Genomic DNA, 19,358 nt, shown 5'->3' with positions numbered 1-19,358 from the left:
ATAAGGCAGTAAGAGAGAGAAAAAAAAGAATCAGTTCATGTTTCTGTGCATTTACAAGTCTCCTCCGCGTATACCACAGCAGATGGCGCATCCTGTCACAGTGCAAGTGTGCATGCCTCAACTTCTGCTGGGAACCAGTGAACAGCCAGCACACGGAGGGTTTTAGTGCTTTACTGTAACGAGATGCTCCTTAGCTCCTGACAGATTGCACAAAACAAATGTTTTTTGGATCACTGTCAGAGAAACCAGCTTCAACTGGGCGAGCGTTTCTGAATACAAAACTGTTCTCATGTCAGACAAACAACAATTTGTGTCACAAATACTTTTTTATTTTTTTAAGTGTTCGGCTGGTGCAGGATATTAAATTGCCTGCGGTGGGAAAAAAATATTTCTCATAGATTAGCTGTTAAATGGCTTAAAAGTGTAGGGAAAAGTATTAATGGTAAGAAAATTTAAAAATGGAGGCAAAAGTGGGTGATTAAAGACGTTTGATGAATGAAACAATGAATGACTTAATGAAATCCCATTAATCCCATTTTTTTTTTTTAAATAAATACAGATATCATTAAATAACATGCCTTATTTGTTTTTGTTTTTTTGGTAATACTTCTCAAAACTTTTAAACTCTGTTTTTCAGGCATGTTGGATTTAATTTTATTTGCATTGGAAGTATTTAATTTGTAGACAAATTTGTACAAGTTTTTGTACAATTTTGTACAAATTACAGAGACTAATTTGTTGACACATTGGCCCATTTCCTATTTAAAAATGGTAAAATCCACCTCACTCAGCTGTAGCTGTCACTCTACTGTAGTAGACAAACTGTAATTTAAGCTAAATAACACATTAGACAGTGATGTTATACAAAAATATTACACTGCAGGGGTTGTGGCACATCGCATGTGTGTCATGCCACATTACACTCCACCCCCAAGAGTAGCATGCATTTTATTCCTATAACACCACGTGTTATTCCTTTTCTATGTAACCACTTACTGTATGGCTTGCTTTGCATGCAGTTCACCGAAAACTCTAAAGGAGGCTTTCTTATTGTATACATGAATTGCCTCTCATTGTTTAGACTGAGTGATTCCATCTGGGTATATTTGTGTTCTGTCTCACTGAGAAAATGCAGTAGTGCGCCATGATGCGCTCAGCGCCCCTCAGCCATTCTTCCTGCTGCGTTCTCGGTGATAAAACCATAAACATAGTTGACAGAGCGGCACAATGCGGCTTTGTTTTTCATGCTAAATTTGTCTTTTATGAGTCAGCCTGCGGGACTCAGGGGAAAGCCTGAGGCAGCTGAATTCACCTGAGTACACAGTGTTCTCTCCATTTTAATGCAGAATTACACCATTAATCAGGTCTAAAAATAGATCGCGAGGTGGATTTGGAGGCTCACAGCTTTATCCGTTCATGCCTCATCTACAGTAACCATTTTATCTTGAGTCTGGGTCATGATGGATCTACTGTAAAACCTTTTGTGGAGGCACTGGGTATGAGTTGGAAATACAGTCGGGATGGGAGTCCAATATATTACCACGCACACCCCTTTTCAAATGCTCACACACAACCCAGAGGTAATTTAGATATGACAAACCAGGAATCTGGTTTAGAGGGGAGAAAAAAAAACAACTGGAGCTCCTGGTGCTGAGATTAGAGTTTAACATGGCAAATGTTCGTGAAGAGGAAAGCCACAAATGATGCACAGTAACCTCATGGGTAAACACTGGTCAATCCAGCAATCAAGTTTCTTCCAGCACACACACACACACACACACACACACACACACACACACACACACACACACACACTCACCTTGTTCTGCTTCAGGGCTCCCTTCTCCTTCATGTGTGGACAGTCCTTACCGGTGACAACAGCTTTTATATCAGCCACGGGCACTGTCGAGACGAAAGAGGAGCAATGAGCTATGATGTATAATCTGTTCGCGTGACAGTGATGTGCCCCAGCAGTACTTACATTTGTCCTGTAGAGAATCGTGAGGCACCTCTCCCTGAGGACTCTCCTCCAGATCCCCATAGTGCAGTACTTTATGATTGGGTGACAATCGACAATACCAGAACTTATCTAAAAAGGAGAAGAGAGGGAGATTTACTACATGATTTATCAATACAATCATTATGACAAACAGAAGCCCTTGAGTAGCTTTCCACTTCTGAACACCTAAAACAGGTTTGGAAGCAACCTGAAGTGGAAATTACACATCATAACATACATTTTTTTTTCTGAAATATTGGAAAAGCCGAAGTTTTTATTGTCTAATGTTCATTATGAACAAATGTTCTTAGTTCTTCATTTGTTTTTAATAAAATTCTACACTAATCAACACCTCCTTTGGACATTACAGGCTCAATTTTCATAATTGAAGATTTCGCTAATATACAACACAGAACGATGAAATTCTTCCTTGAAATGGTGAAATTCATATCCCAGGTAGAAAGCGGGTCAAAGTGCAGCATGCAGCCATGACACAGCAATTGACACTGAGCTACCACTACCCCAAATTTTGTGTTTGATGGACATACCTATAAACCTTACCATACCTTCAGTAACGATATGCATGTAAAGGTGAGACAGGAGGTGCTACTGGCCTGCTGACTGAATAAATCTTTTACTGCCGTGAAGTCTCCAACCCCTGCTTGGCACTTCCTGAACCGGACAGAAGGCCTGCGCAAAGTGTCAGTGCTGCTTACACATAGGTTGATGGCTGGCACTCGCACTGGAGCCTCCATCCAAAGCCTAATTGCTGAGAATAGCATCCTGGCAACGTAGCAAGAAGCAGAAAGTCTGTGATTTGCCGAGCCATGCAGAATCGTGCACAGTGGCACTTCGAAAATCCGCTCAAGCTCTACCGTGGCCGGGGCAGAGGACAGGATTTAATACAAACAGACTGCTCATTATGCTTTTCTTTGTCTATAGCATATCTCCCGAACAAACATATCCATCCAACTAAGCCTTATTTATCTATAGACATATCCGAGTGGCTGTGAGGAGCCAGACGGTGAATCCGGTAACCATCTGTGTGTGCATACAAGATGACAGAAGAAATCAAGCATGCTGATCATTTTCAAGATGTAAACAAATAATAAAACAGGATTTTACAAGTGCCGCTTTTTATCCAGGGACCCCGACTGCAGTTTGATAGATTTGTTCTCTAACATTCAGAGAGAGAGAAGGAAGTATGGAAAGCCAAAGTGAGAGCGAGCAAAGTAATTTACATTTAAGAGCAGCTTAATGAATATTTGATGGGCAGATGTGGTTTGAGTGGAGCTCTTCAAGTAAAAATGGTGTCAGAGGAGTTTTAAGGATGAAGGGAGAACGAAAGGGGAGTAAGAATGAGAGGATGAGACTTCCTTAAGCCTACTTGGGCAAGGAGAATGTTTTTCTGCATATTTTTTATATTTAATTTAATTTGTAGAGTGTAGAGCAGTATCAAAAATCAGCTTTACAGAAATCCATATGCAAACTAAGATACCTAATGAGCAACCACAGGCAATGGTGGGAAGGAGAAACCCTCTGAGGTGACATGAGGCAGAAACCTCTAGAGGCTCAAAAAAAAGAATTTATGAATATAGTAGCACTAGTTCAACAAATTTGTGAGTGTACGTATATAAACTTACATAGTATACAATATACAATTTACCATCGATTAAATACAAACGGACGAGGAAAGAACACACTGAGAATGTAATGTGATGAAGCACATGCTATAAAAATATTTAATAATTCAAGTCATCAAGGACAAACATTTCTAATCAAATTTACACAAACAGGAAAATCAAGCCAGAGTTCATGGATGAAATTTAAAGCTACTGTTCCAGTTTTTAGATTTGAGCCCTATTTGGATAGAATTAGTATAACATGGTGATCTGTGACAAAGTAACTGTTGACCTAATATCTGGAATGACTGGAAAGATTACGATGCCTTTTATTTTCTAAAATGACCTGTGAAATTAATGCCTTTTTAAAGCGAACTTTCATGCTGGGACTGAGACCCAATAGTCATATCACAAGAAGGATAAGATATGCATATAAAGTATGTTTATAGTATAGCATATGCATACCATATATGCTGCCTGTCCAAAAAGAAATGTGCTCTTTATAAAGGATAAAATTAGCGGCCGGAAAGAAAACAGAATCAGAAATACATGGAATTCAGAAATACAGGTTTAAAGCATAATCCCAACAAGCTTACACAAGGCCCCCAACCTTTGACTGCTCAGATGCATAATAAGATAAATGTACGTTTGTCTGGGTAAGAGCGCCTCCTAAATAGGAATGGAATTGGGTTAAGACTTGCCCGGCTCATTTTTAAACCCTAAAAGGATCACTACCAACTTTGTGGAAGTAATGTGGGTGTACCTGAAATGCTTGCTATATGTGAAACTAAAACCATTTGCACATATGAAATGTGAAAAAAGCTTACAGGACTGCATCAGGGTAAGAATGGAAATGCATAAAGAGATGCACCCATCATGCATTACGGCCACTGTACAGTACAAGCCTCTGGAAGCAGTGTTATGATATGGGGTTGCTTCAGTTAATATGGGGTCGAGGCTCAGAAACGTTATGTGGCAATAAAATAAAATCAGCTGATGACCTTAAATGTACTGAATAACCAGATGTCATATGGTAAAATTACTGAACAGACACACAACTGAAAAATTATGCCATCTGTATTAGTCCAGCATCTGGAGCAGAAATATAACACCTTCATGGTTTATGGTGTTATACATGAAGCATAATTAACACTACAGCACCAAGGAGGGAAAGTGCCTGAGGATTATCCTGAGATTTATCTGAAGTCTACAGGAAAAAATATGAAGTTGTTTAGAGATGCATTTAATATGGCTTAATGATCCTGCACAGAAACACAACACAGAGCTTAAGTAACCATCCTATTTTTAAACGGCTAAAGTAAAATATGGCTCTATTTAGTTTTTTTGTAAGGATATACTGCAGCATTTTGTGGTACAACACAGTATAAAATCAGTAACATGCTGTTACTGGACATAATGAAACCTCTCATTTCAATCAGAGTGAAGGTCAGAGAAAGATCGGACAGAAGCAAAATGACTAAAGCTGACAGACAACAAGTAGGAAAAGTGTGAGATGGGGAAGAGAACAGAAACAAGGTGTCCACTCTCACAGGGATCTAATCATGTAGTGTGAAAGTGTTAAATTAGCCAGGCTAACTGATAAAGCCTCCCTCTGTTAGGGACAGGCTCAATCTCGTGAAAAGCCCGTGTGAAAGCCAGCTTTCCACTGCACACTGTGAAGACTTCCAATCCAATCCAATTCAATTTGAATTAATTCAATTCAATTCATAAAGAACATTTAACAAGGGTCATTTGTCGCCAAGCAGCTTTACAGAATTAAAATTTTCTGCAAATAAATTACAGCATGTACGGAAAAACTATCAGTTTGTCCCTTATGAGTAGAAAAAGGGCAACAGTGGCAAGATAAGAAAACCTCCCTGAGATGACAATAAACCTTGAGAGGATGCAGGAACTCATCCTGATTTGGGTGATATTACTTTACTGTTTTATTTAACAGGAGCCAGGTGTTACCATATATCCGTCCACTGCTTATTCAGATGTCTGCAGTAGCTCTACTCGAGACAACTACAATAAAAGCTAATCATGGAACATCAAGCCATTTATTTAGGTTTATATCTTTCTAGGACATTATCTTCCAGACCATTTTCAACACATATACAATACAGTACATGGCAGCTGTTGCTTATGAGGCTTAAAATGACTCATGCTTGTTAACACAGTTAACATAAAAATCAGCAAATCCCAACCCCGCCCCCCTTTACTGGCTGATTAACACACATTAACAATCATCGATTCGCTTAAAACCCAGCACTCTTTGAGCTTTTCAGCTTTACCAATGATGATGTTCAGGCTTTGTGTCATGCACACTCACAACCATCTTTTATGTGACTTCCTGATGTTTTTTTCTTGTACTCACTGTGTCTTAAATATGATGAATAATTTTAATTACATTTTTGTAAAGCATTTTTAAGAAGATTTACAGAAATATACTCTATGTTTAGATATTATGTTTACATTTATCTTTCATGTATCTAGATTACATTTCAGTCTAAAGGAAAAAATATCTTCATTTTGTAATCACCTTAACTTCCAAAACATTCTTCTGACCATCCTATTTGTCTAGTAATGTCCTGATGTCTCGTACACATTTTATAATAGTTACATTTTTACAGTATATTAATGTTGCAACTGGGAAAGACTCTGTATATTCACAGGCACATTCTTGAATAATTTTACTAAAAGGATTTACAGGTTTATAAAGAGAATTTAAAAGGATGGTTATGTTTAAATGATTCTAAATCCTTTTTTGATCATGACAAAGAATATACAAATAAACACATAAATGAATAGCAAGTAAATACATACATGTAGATTAGATTAAATAATTTGAAAATGTAACCTAATACCTTTTCAGAATTTTTCTTTCCTGCACATTTTCTCATTTTGGATGGATTTTTCATGACTGGGAGACTAGTCTGTAAATTTTCACATTTTAATACTTGAAAGTAGATACATGATTTTTCCACAATTGCAGAGTGGATTTCCTGTTAAACCCACAGTCAGGTGGAAGCTTGGTGGTCAGATGGACTGCTTTAGGAGCAAAAGAATTAAATTAAGCAATTCTCCTGTTTAAAATCGAGTTAAGCATGTCCTCCATTACTGCAATCAATTCCGCTGCTTCTGGTCGATGGCCGGTGGAGACTCAGGTGGAAAAATGTTTATTGCTCAATAATAGGAAGACGTACAGCATATTATAAATGTGTAATTCAGTGTGTGTGTGTGTGTGTTAACTCTTTACCCTGTCTCCTGCGGCTGCTGATCTTCCTGAAGCAGGTGCCTTCACACAAGCGGTTGAGACGCTGTTGTTTGATCAGCTCCATGATTTCAGGCTGGATCTTCTCCCTCAGCTCCCTGTAAAATAGATAGATAGAGTACTTAACTTAATCCCAAAGGGAAATTGTAATTACAGCTTCAACCAATAATAGTAGCACATGTCAAAAAAGGCAACAGATCCAAAATTCACCATCACTTTTTTCCAAAAGAAATCATTCAAAATGCAGATCTTAAGTTGAGAGCTGCATAAAGCACCCTTGTTCATTTTCTGTATGCTCCCCTGACGAAGGAGTGCATTGTGCCTGGCATGCATAAAACAGCTATTAAATATAAATGATGCATGGCTTGGTTGGTAGGTAGTGCGTGGTAGTGCGTTTTGAGCTGGTGAAAAGGAGAAGGTTGCTGACACTCCAGTAGCATCTGTCTTTTTCTGCTTTCAGACTGTGCACCTTAGCTAAATTGATTTTGAGAACCTGTCGAAAATCATTTCTCTAGGAGCTCAAAAGTGGAGAATCCATAGACTGAAGCGTGTATGTAAATCAGGCTGAGACACAGTCCACCAAACTATGCTGCTGTAGAAACTAGGTATGTAACAGTACACGTATTCGTACCACTCTCTTAGGTAGAGGACATTCGATTCAGTGCATGTCGTGATCCAAGTGGACACATGCTGGCTTTAACTAGGGCTGGGGATTTTCTCCATTAAATCAGTTAATTCTAATTAATGGAACAGGCAGGACGTGACTTAGGATTTGGAGTTAAATGTTCAAATATCACTTCAGAGATTGGTACAGCTGTGAACAAGCTTATTTAAAATATAATTCATCATTTCATCCTAAGCCATAACATGAAAGAGGATTTTCTGAGTAACATGCTAGGCAGATAAGTCTACAGATCAGATAAGTGATGTATAGTTTCTTTCTCAAAACAGAGGCCTGTATATTTAATGTTTTTGATTTAATAAACTAATCTGTCTGTTTTGATTAATATAAAGCTAGAACTTGTGTATACAGTATAACTCATTTAAATTTAAGTACTTTTACTTAGTTTATTTCTGATCCTGTGTGCAGCCATGTTGATTTGACATCACTCTTTAAATGGAGGGGCATTTGGGAGTAAAACACCAGGTTGACTTCTTCTGCTTTGTAGCATTTTATGTCATGAAAGACCAGAGGTGGAAAGTAATGAATTACATTTACTCGCGTTACTGTGATTAAGTAGATTTTTTGTGTACTTTTAAAATCTGAAATTTTACTTACTTATGTTTTGTTTAAAGTATTGTACTTCACTATATATTACTTCATATTCGCTACTGAGTAAAAAATAAATAAATGAAAAATAATAAAAATAATACAACGGGGAAGGAAAAAAATTGCACCCCAGAAATTACTGCGCTGATTGTCTGATCGGCGTGGAGATTCACAAGAACAATGGAGATGGACAAAACAGATGCCAGTGATGCAGACGCAGCAGAAAGTAAAACGCCAAAAAATTCTTATGAAGCAAACCCCTGGTCATATTTAAGTGACCACTTTGATTTTAAGCACAACAAAGGCAACAGATTTATTATGCAAAGGTGTTCCAGCCGCCATCTCACCCCAGCTGTAAAAAAAAAAAAAAAAAAAAAAGGTAACTCGGTAACTTTTACTCTGAGTAATTTTTAATGAGCTACTTTTTACTCTTACTTAAAGAGATTTTTACAAGGGTAACTTTACTTGTACTTCAGTAAAAGTTCACTGAAGTAACAGTACTTTTCCTTTTTTTTACCTCTGTGAAAGACTCCTTTAAGTATTCCCTATTCCTATTCACTGAGGTGCTGTTACTGTTCTAAAACAATTTACAACTTAAGTACCTAGACATGGTTTTGTTTTTTAAGAAAAATGTGTGCCTTTATGTACATCCCTCATGTGTTTAGGAAATTATAGCCAGTATGCCACTGTTTTGAGTTTTTATAAATGCACATGTTTACACAGTTAATTCATGGAAATAAATACAGGTAGCTGTCTTTTTTTCCCCTCTACTTCACTGTATGATTAACATGAACTGTGTTGTATTTTTACTGCACCCACATAGTGTGAAGGAAGAAAAATAATTCAATATTGGACAGTGATTGAATTTGGCCATAAGGCATGCACACTTTTAAAACAATTTATTTATATAAATTATAAAACAAATATGTTGTTCAAACTCCACTGAAAAGTTTCATTAGACTTAATGTGCAAATTTTTAAAAGTTTTAATGGTTATAAAAAGTCCTGCCAGCATGTTCTCTAAAACTAAACATTGCAGTACAAATGACCTGCCGTCAGCTACAAAACCATCTCTGATCGAGCGTCCTCTTACTTAGCCTAATGAGATCTAAAGCCCACAACTCCAATGTCATTTGTGTGAAAATGTCCTTTTAATGCGTGCTTACAATCTACTGTACAGTGGACCAGATCAGACATAAAATTAAATCAGACAGAAATTAATTAAAACAAATACAATGAAATTAAATAATAATTAAATTAATAAATATACAAACAAATAGTTTTGTGTGAGAATGTCTGTATTCATTAATTTGCATCAAGTTCTCCTTTGAAATATCAACAAACATTTCTAAACATTTTTTTTTTTTTTTTTTTTTATTCCCCTTAATTTATTTCTTTATTTCTGTAATATATTTGCCTATGCAATAATTGGATGGTGTTCATATTCAGGCCCCACCGTCAAGGTCAGAGATGAGAAATTTTACTGGATTATTAAACTGCTATCATTTTCATTCTTTCAAAAACCTGATGGATATGATAAAAATAAAAACTGATATAGATATTTTAAGTATAAATAAAACTAGACTGAAGAACAGGCTACGTGAATGGTTGACGTGTGTTAGTGTGTTACTCACAGAATGGGCCGAGACTGAAAGTCCTCCTGGTTCATTCTCTCTGACTGTCTGATCTTGAGGATCTCAGTGTAGCTCAGGTTCTGCAGACGGGTCTTAAATTGGTCCAGAGAGTTAGGCTTGTTCGTCAGAGCACGAGTGATCTGTTCCCTCACCACCTGCATCACCTAAACACAAACACAGAACAATTTCTAAGACTGACTTGGATATGGTCACTTCATGCTTTACGATGATAAAATAGACATTACTAGCCCAAGTGATGAAGTTGTAGTGGCGATCATTACGACGAGGTTATAACTTTTGTTTGTATTCATTTTAAGTTAAGTTATGAAGTGATTGAGTAGCTTGTTACATTAAATACTTTAAATACAATGCATAAAACTGCAAATGAATACAGTATTGTTCAAACTGCACATGTACAGTACATGCTATTGGATTTTTATTCTTGCTAAATCACTTAGTCACTGTTTCTATTGTTTTTTAGAGAAAATCTATAAATGTAAAATTCTAATGTATGTTTAGCTACCCATCATTTGTTTTACTGCTATTACAATCATCTGTAGTATTAGTTTTATAATTACTAAGTACAATACAGGCCTATCTACAGTATGACTGAAACAACAGCACAGAACAAACATACATAAAGCCTGGCCCTTATTTTCAGACTGTTGCTGCTAAATTTTAATCAATCATAATAGCCCGATGAACACAGCGTGCCCCGGCTGACTGAACAGCTGCTCTGGATTCGAGTCCAGATGCTCTTTCTACACACTGCAACTTAAGAAGCACTGGGATTAAATGGGTTTTTAATTAGCGATAAAGAGTGCAGGGTCAGATTGTCTGCTATGATCTGTCTTTGAGATTTGAAAAAAGGATCAATAAATGTTAAATGGGAAATAAATCTCTGACGCTATTTTAAACACTGTTTAAATACATAATAAGCCACTCTAAGGACATAATAAGCTACTCTATACTGAGAAATGAGCAAAACAATAGTTGACTCAAAAACTATAAGTGCAGTTGTTGAGACGTCAATAAATATTTACTGGAAACGTGTTCATAAAAAACATTCACACATTCTACAATAAGAAAAGATGATTCATACTTTGGCAAACTTTTAAAAGGGAATATACAGAATATTTAAGAAAACATACTGCAAGCAATGAAAATTGCTTTTTAGTTTATGGTCCGGTGATGGAAAGTTGGATAAAATTACACAAAGCCAGTATTGAAAAGTTTCACTCAATATTTGTTTTATCTGAAAAAAAAAACTTTTTTAAAATTACACAATAAAAGTGAATATGAAGATTTTATACATTTATCATCACACTCATCTTTTGCACTTAGACCTCAATTACAAGTGAAACAGTCTCCTGTTCTCACAGTAAAGAGAAATGTTATTGGACAATTATTGTTCATAGTACATCTACTCAAACTACAGATATGCTGGATGGGGGAAAAAGTATTTTATTTCTTTAAATCTTAAAATGAGTACGCCTTTAAATCTGTTTTCTTTAAAGTCTGTATAAAAATGACTCTGGTTTGAGCCGTGGGCTTCTTTAGGAATGGAAGTGTGATTTCCTGTGGAGAGACAGAGAGGTGGAGGAGGACAGGACTGTTGTTGCTGAAAGGGTGGGTGGTGGTATTTATGAATAGAAAAAAAGCCTTTTTAGGTAAGCTGTACTCTGGAAGAGTATCTTTGCTTTCATGGAGACTGCAGTCTTCATCCAACGCCCGGTCTTTCCTGTTCTTCTGCTCATTCTCTACATGTCCAGCATTGATATATGGGAACACATTCATCCACAGTTTGTCAGCACCAAGATAATGCAGAGCGACATGAAGGGGGAGGAGAGGATGCATCTTCACTTGTGTCAAAAATGTGCTTGCTAGAGAAAAGCTCTGTCTTTATTCAATTCATTAAATTATGAGCTGAAATTTCTATAGCTCTATATCTGACCCACTTGTGCCACATCATCGTTTAAAGAGCTCCACCGTCAAAGTCCCAAATCGCAGGGTTCTTCCCTAAACTTCAACAAACCACTAATCCCAGACTCACTTTGTGATAGAGTGTGGTATAACTAAAGAGTTAACACCACACTGGTAAAAGCCTTTTTACCAATTTTTCAAGAAATCTTCCCTTAAATAATATGAAAAATTTCAACCCTGCATATAAATCTGGATAATCTAAATGATTATTATAAGGCAGGAAAAAATATGAATTAGAATTGTGTTTACTACATTGCTAGCTTGCTAGCAACCTTGCATACTGGTTTACATAATATATTACTTATCTTTACTGCCAAAAAAATCTTCTTGTGAAGGTTTAAAATTAGCCAGCCTAATCTTTTACTTTGAATGTTAATGCAGTAATGTGTTTAGCTAGCTGGTGTGCTTAGCTAATGTTTCTAAATAAGCCAATGTTGAAATGCATACGTTACAGCGCTGTATAGTGCAGCCAAAGCTTTTATTTTTTTAATGTTGTAATGTATTTTACATTAGTGAGATAAAAGATTTTAGAGTTTTGGTCCGCTGGTGAAAATCTTTTGAATTTAGGGTAAAACAAAAAAGAAGCCCAGATGATATAAAGGCATTTAGCTGCAATGCTTTATTTGTGACTTCAGTATTTTTGCTTTAAAGAAGAAACCTGACAAATATATTCATAGTTCAAGTTTCAAGTTATTCTTTAATTTCTAGGTCTATTCATATTTATGAAAAATTCTCTCAGAAATCCTGTCAAGTTAGCTCATGTTAGCTAGCTGGCTAACGTTAACAAGTCATATTACTTAGCTGGCTGCCAAACAGCAGCAAAGATTATAAGTGTTATAAATGTATATCTTAGTATAAACTTTTATGTTAACCCATGTTAGCTAGGTTGCTAATGTCAAGACTTAGCTCATGCCACCACCCGAGTAGCCATTACGAACATTTATAGACATTATTTATAACCAGACTTCCCAAAAAGCTGGTTTGTTGGTAATCATGTCTGTAATAATTATAATTTTTGTCTCTAATTTTAATAACAAAATTGCCTGGTTACCCATTATACACGAGTGTCCTCCCTTTACTCATACTCGTCTAAAAAGTAAGAAAACCATATTATTGTACAAATACAGTACATTTGTCCTATATAATATATTCAAGGTTTAAATCTGACAAACAATTACGATTCATTACCACAATGATAAAGTGTCTACAATGAACTGGAGAAATCAACAACATTGCTTTCCACCTGACTATGACATCGACCTCGGCCTAATATTAAATCCAGCCGAGTCAAACATTCACAGGATGCGTGCCTAGAAACACACAAAAGAATCAATCCAGTCACTGCCGCGACACTTTTGCCAAGCAAGCAGGCACTACATGACTCATAAACGCAAGCTATTTTCCTATTCCTCGTCTTTTTTTTTTTATTCAAATCTGAAAGCACAGTAGGACAACTGGGTGGAAACAGGAACATTATCCATTTTACTATTGACATGGTAATTGCATTATTATTATCCTAGCTTCTATTGTATTGCTTAATAACACTCCACATCAAAGCATGATGCACTATTGTGAGGCACTAACAGATGTGATTATTGCAAAAATGGACACATGATCAAGCACCGAGTACTTAAGGCGAGGCTCTAAATGAATCAGTAGATGCAGGGAACTGCCACATTTGACAGCTCCTTACCAGTACATGTTATAGGAGACAATAATGGGCTGCTCTCAGAAGCTGATCTTTTAACTGCATGTTTCTAAGATGAATAAAACGACTTGTTATTTTTTTTTTTCAGAGCTTGTTGTCCTCTTACCCACAGCAAGTTGCAATATAAGTAACAATTAAATGATATATTATAGTACCTGTTGAGTCTGGTTCCTCTCAAGGTTTCTTCCTATTGCCATCTCAGGGAGTTTTTCCTTGCTACTGTCGCCCTCCGCTTGCTCACCAGAGACTATCTGACCATTTTGATTTATACACATTCACATTCCATACAAACTTAAATAATTCTTTTGATTGTGTAAAGCTGCTTTGCTAAAATGACAATTGTTGAAAGCGCTATACAAATAAAATTGAATTAAATATATTTTAAACTGACGAACATGCCTCAGTTATTGTTTTATATTTATATATGGTTTTTGAACATTTTAGCCAATTTTATGAAAGTGTCTATGAAACAAGCTCATTTTTTTTTATCCAAAGGGTCACCACATCTGGTCATTTAATCAGCAAGATTTGGTACAGGTTTTACGCCGGATGCCCTTTCTGTTACAGCTGTCCCATTTTCTATGCAAGCATGAGATAGGAACTGTATGAAGTGGCTGGGTTGTATGGGGTACAGGGTTAAGGGTCTTGCCCATAGACCAAGCAGTGGTGACCCAGTGTTGGCAGGGCTTGTACCTCTGACCTTCCAAATAGCACCCCAAAGCCTAAACTGCCTAAACCAACACTGCCTATTCAGCTCTTTTAATACTAAAAGCTGAAAACAGTTGTTCCCTCATCACCTCTTTTGTTGTGCATTACTAAAATAAATCAGAAAGACTTTCCTGTGGTGAAACCCTCAATGATAGAAAGTACTAATACTTTCTAAATCTTTAATTTTTGCATTAAAAGACCTATAATACATTTTTTTGTTTGTTAGATAACAGCGCATTTTAATGTGGTTATAATTTTCCCTATACTGTAAAACCAATATAATAATGCAATATAAGTCTTATTGGTCTTATATCATCAACTACTTTCAGAGTTGCTTCTTTGAAAAATAACCGGACAGAATTCATCTGTCATATTTTATTTGGACTTGAAATGTTACGCTCTAAATAAGTGGGTTGAAATGCTTGCCTTATGCATGCTGTTTAGTGGCAGGCTATCAGGAGTGAGGGGAGCAGGTGAAGCAGAAAACCCATTTGCATGCTCAGCAGGGTTGACTGCACTTCCATGACCTCCCAAACATTTACCACAACTCTTCAGACTAACAGCAAAATGTGCACATTTGTATATGCAGTGTGATATGAACTTTATATGATTTGCTAGGATGATTTCTAAAGATCACAAAAGGACTGGAAGCCATGACTCCCACACACAACACCTCACCTGCTCATAACTAGTTCTTAAGGCATGAGAATCTCTTATTATATTTCACCCTTCCTTCCCAGTCTTTTTTTTTTCTTTAAGAATCATTAGTTGTTTTTTTTTTTCATTTGTGCGAACTTTTATTTTAATCCACTTCAAATAATTTGCTTTGAAGAAAAAGGTGAAATCTTACAAGCTTCAACTGGAGCCAAAAATTGAAAAATGATTATGTGATACAACATATTGTGTTTGGACAAATTTAAATGTTATATTTCCCCAGAATCTGTTATATCTGTACTAGTGAGAAATCAGAAATTTTCTAAATTGTATGACTTAATAGTCAGCACTGTTGCCTTGCACCTCCAGGGTCTAGGTTCAATTCCCACCTCAGGGTCTGTGTGCATGGAGTGTCCATGTTCTCCCTGTGCTTGGTGGGTTTCCTCTGGGTACTCTGGTTTCCTCCCACAGTCCAGAGTCATACAGATTAGGCTAATTGGCATTTCCAAATTGGCTGTGTTGAGTGAATGAGTGTGTGAATGAATGTGTGTGTGCCCTTCGATGGATTGGCGCTCCGTCCAGGGTGTACCCTGTCTTGTGCCCCAAGTCTCCTTGAAAACTCGGAAGTGAGTGAGGTGTGAGTGTGTGAGTGATGTGTCAGTGTATGAGACTGCTTCATGATAACAACATAAAAATAAACAATATATTTTACCCTTCGTTTTACTGACTATAGACCACAAGCCCTCACTGTTTTCAATTGGTTCACAAATTAAATCTATTTAATTTTAAATGTAGTTAAGGTCTGGACAAATGGAAGAAAAAAAAACAATAGCAAAAACAAATGCGGATATTTCATATTTTATATTTTTTATATTTTAGTGAATTCCCATTTCTGTTCAGTCTAAACTGCAAAGGGGTCAAAGTTGACCAAGTTCATCCCATCACATCAAACTGTAACATTAAGGAGGCTCCTGATGCAATCATCCAATGTAGTGACCTGAATTCACAGTGTTTGGATCAGAACCTGAACCGCCACTGCCCAAAAATACATAACAGGGAAATGATGAAATGAAAAAGAAAACAAAACAAAGAAAAAAAAAACTTCATATTTCACATAACGGAAGTAAAAAGGCATGAGGCATTTTCTTTGCGCATTGCTTTGTTTATATATTTTTTTGACAACCCTGGTTACAAATTTATCTGGGTTTTTTAGGGAAACCTGCTGAGTGTTTAGCAATGCAAAGTGCTCTAGCATTGTCACACACTTACATGTGGATTTACAGAATGACCCCTGAAGGCATCGGTATTGAGCATAAAATGCATTTCCATCCCTGAGCTGAGTAATTCAACATCACTTATACCATATAGTCACAGAAAGAAATGGGGGGGAAAAAAAGAAGAAAAAAAAAAACATGCATGCCTTTTTACTAAATATAGAAGCTTTATATCCATTGCCAAGGCTGTTTCAGTGGATCGAGGTCTGGCTTGATACTGGAGCTACAGCCTTGACAGTGTGAGAGACACACACAAGGATGGAAATACAACTACACAGGTCTCATCACAGTGAGGAAAACACACATGTATAAATAGCCTACCAGAGGGGGGTAGTAAATTAAAAAAGGAGCAAGGAAGCAGGAAGGAAGGGAAGGAAGCAGGAAAGAAGGGAAGGAGGAAAGAAAGGAAAATTGAAAAGAAATTGTAAATGAAAAAGATTTAAGAGGGCAGGAAAGGAGAGAAAGGATAAAACAGAAAAAAGATAGAAAGTCATTTGGAAGTGCATAAATTTAAAAATAACGAAAAAAACGGGGGGTAAAAAAAACCACAGCACTACTTATGGAAACGTTCATTTTCTTAGGCCTGTAATATGACTGACATATTCCATACATATAATTTACATGATTACACTAATTACTCTCTCTGATAAACCCCGCATGCCACAGCAGCCTTATCAATCACATTTAGATAGTGACGGAGCAAATCTCCTGCCAGAAATCATGGATCAAATCCATGTGCGTGCTGAAAAAAAACAATATTTAGAAACGCTGCTGTTTTTCCTCTTTAGATTATTCACAGAAGCCAATCGTCTGAATACTGAATCACGCTCAGCTCAGCCAAAACAATAAGGCGATACAAAACAGGATTAATTCTATTTCAAGAGCTCTTTCTATAGCCATGAACTACAAAAAGGAAAGTATTATCACAATAATAAATGTCACAAACTAACAAATATCTTAAAATACTAATGTATAATCAATGTGTTTTAAGTGATCAATGCACACACGGAGTGGAGCCGCACGGATACAAGTAATGAGTTCATTCATACCAACGTGGTGAGGGTGAGAGGGTACAGATCAGTGCAATCGTCTGCTCTAGATTGAGGGATATTTAATCACAAGCTGAAATCTGTCTCTAACCCCATTAATCTGGCAGCCTTATACAAATCCTGCAACCAACCTGTACATGAGCCACAGCCTCAGCCGGTCCCATCTGTCCATGTCCAGGAGATGCTATGAACATGATTTCAGCTCTGAGCCCTCTTCTTCCTATTATTCGCTTTCAACCTTGCTCTCTAGCAGCAGTCAGTAACAAGTGCTGTATCTGTATCAGCTTGAGATAGAGTGTGATACTCACATGTCGGCGTCACCTCCATATTTGGGACCGGCTCCACGCTGGTACAGCTCACAAACAGTCGAGCAGTGATGAGGCAAGGATGAGGAAGGCAAAATCTCTGAGATGCCTAATGGATGCCACTGAGTGGGCGTGCTGCTGATGGAACCTCAGTTAGCTGAAGACAAGGGCATGCGGAAACCTGCTCATTTCTCTCCACAGCATCAGCTCTCTAAAGAGCGAGAGCATCACCCAGCAGCTTCGCTTATGTCCATCCCAGGCTTTCAACCCAATTGGGCAGACGTGGCATGGATCCGACCAATGGCAGTCCAGACGAGGAAGTCACGTGGGCTTCCTGGTGGGAGGGGGATTATAAGCAAGACTGCTAGCTTAAACAGGGCTGCTACATCACTACTACGCTCTGATGCACCCAGGCGGCAGATTCCACTCAGGTGCCGTAGATGCTTACGTCACTGACAGGAGGGAGGAAGGAGAAAGGGGAACTGTACGTGAGCAAACACTCCGTCTCCTCTGTCTCCTGCTCCCGCTCTCCTTCTTTCACACACAATAGGCATTCCATCTCATCCTACAGGAGCTGGAGTAGGAGTAATTAGACTACGGTTGTTATGGAAACAGGCGAAATGTTGCCTGTCAGATTTTTGCCCCGGGAGCATCAGTCTGGCTTCTCTCTCTTCAGCATATCTCTTTCTCTCTCTCTCTCTCACTCACACACACACACACACACACACACACACACACACACACACACACACACACACACACACACACACACACAATTTACTCGATGTGACAGGCAAACCCATGGAGCAAGAGAATTAGATTGGGGGAGGGGTAACAAAGGGTGTTTGGGGTGCATATAAATGCAAGATGTGTGTGTGTGCGCAAAAGGGTTCATTAAATTGAGGGTGTGCAGTCATCCATGAACACACCTCACGATTATCATTTTAAGGTACTCCTGTCCGGCCACTTACTGCTAAACACAAAATGGAGGTCAGACCACAACACGCTGATGGCATGCTTTATAAAAAATAAATTATATATATTTCTGAGTAATAATATTAATGATATTTTATTTACAGATTGCGATACCAAGGGTTAGATTGTGGTGCTTATTTGTCCAACAATTGCCGCTGAAGATGAAGTATTAATCTATTCTCTCTGATTATAAATGCCTAATATATAGTTTTATACAGTACTGCAATTCTTGATTCTGATTGGTCAGAAAAGGATGATTATTTCTCTACTGCAGCTCTGACAGTAATTTCATCTGCTAAGCCAATTATAAGTTTATGTGACTATTTGTGTTCCCCTATGGTTTTGTGAAACTTTGTTAGGAGATGTAAAGTATATCTGACATTTAAAAATTAGCACTACAACACTCAAAGTTTTGAGGACAGGGGACATTCTGTTTTTTTACTAACATAACAAGCTGTGTGTTCTGTCTTATTAACTTTAACAAAAGGTAGAGAGAGAGAGAGAGAGAGAGAGAGAGAGAGAGAGAGAGAGAGAGACAGGGGGGACTGAAAGGGAGGAATTTATGTTTGTACTGTATATACACAGTCAGGTCCAAGTCTTTGGGGGTAAACTAAGTCTTTGTAGACCATCCCAATGGATTAGAAATAAAGTAAACAGAAGATGTAACAGAAAGTGTAGATTTTAAGTCATATTTTAAATGGTTTAAAAAAAATGTAAAGGCTGAAATGCAATTGGAAAAACTAACAATAATAAATATTAGGATTCTTTTTAAACACTGGATGGAAATTCTTTGCAGTCTTTTTGCCTTCGTTCAAGTAAAAAGGCTTGGGTTGTAATCAGGTGACTGACTTTTCATGTTTTCCTTAAAAAGCTCTTCAGTTGCTTGGAATGGTTTTGGTCATTA

General features: G+C 37.3%; 1 protein-coding gene across 5 annotated transcripts in view; it reads right to left on the bottom strand.

Moving 5' to 3' along the window:
- The window catches only part of elmo1 (engulfment and cell motility 1 (ced-12 homolog, C. elegans)), a 106,308-nt gene that overhangs the window by 2,939 nt on the left and 84,011 nt on the right, over window positions 1–19,358 (bottom strand). For 4 of the 5 annotated variants that reach the window (XM_053491356.1, XM_053491359.1, XM_053491358.1 and 1 more), the window contains 4 exons: window positions 9,799–9,962; window positions 6,881–6,993; window positions 1,982–2,089; window positions 1,820–1,902 (listed from right to left, as the gene is read on the bottom strand). In XM_053491356.1, the coding sequence (XP_053347331.1) occupies window positions 1,820–1,902; window positions 1,982–2,089; window positions 6,881–6,993; window positions 9,799–9,962 (468 nt within the window). Of the gene's footprint in view, window positions 1–1,819; window positions 1,903–1,981; window positions 2,090–6,880; window positions 6,994–9,798; window positions 9,963–17,482; window positions 17,680–19,358 lie in introns of those variants that run through there. The other variant, XM_053491360.1, reaches the window with a different exon arrangement.

The sequence above is a fragment of the Clarias gariepinus genome, chromosome 3 (genome assembly GCF_024256425.1).
Source record: "Clarias gariepinus isolate MV-2021 ecotype Netherlands chromosome 3, CGAR_prim_01v2, whole genome shotgun sequence".
NCBI lineage: Eukaryota > Metazoa > Chordata > Actinopteri > Siluriformes > Clariidae > Clarias > Clarias gariepinus.
The sequence above is the reverse complement of the archived record's forward strand: the minus strand, read 5'-3'. Positions and strand labels throughout refer to the sequence as shown.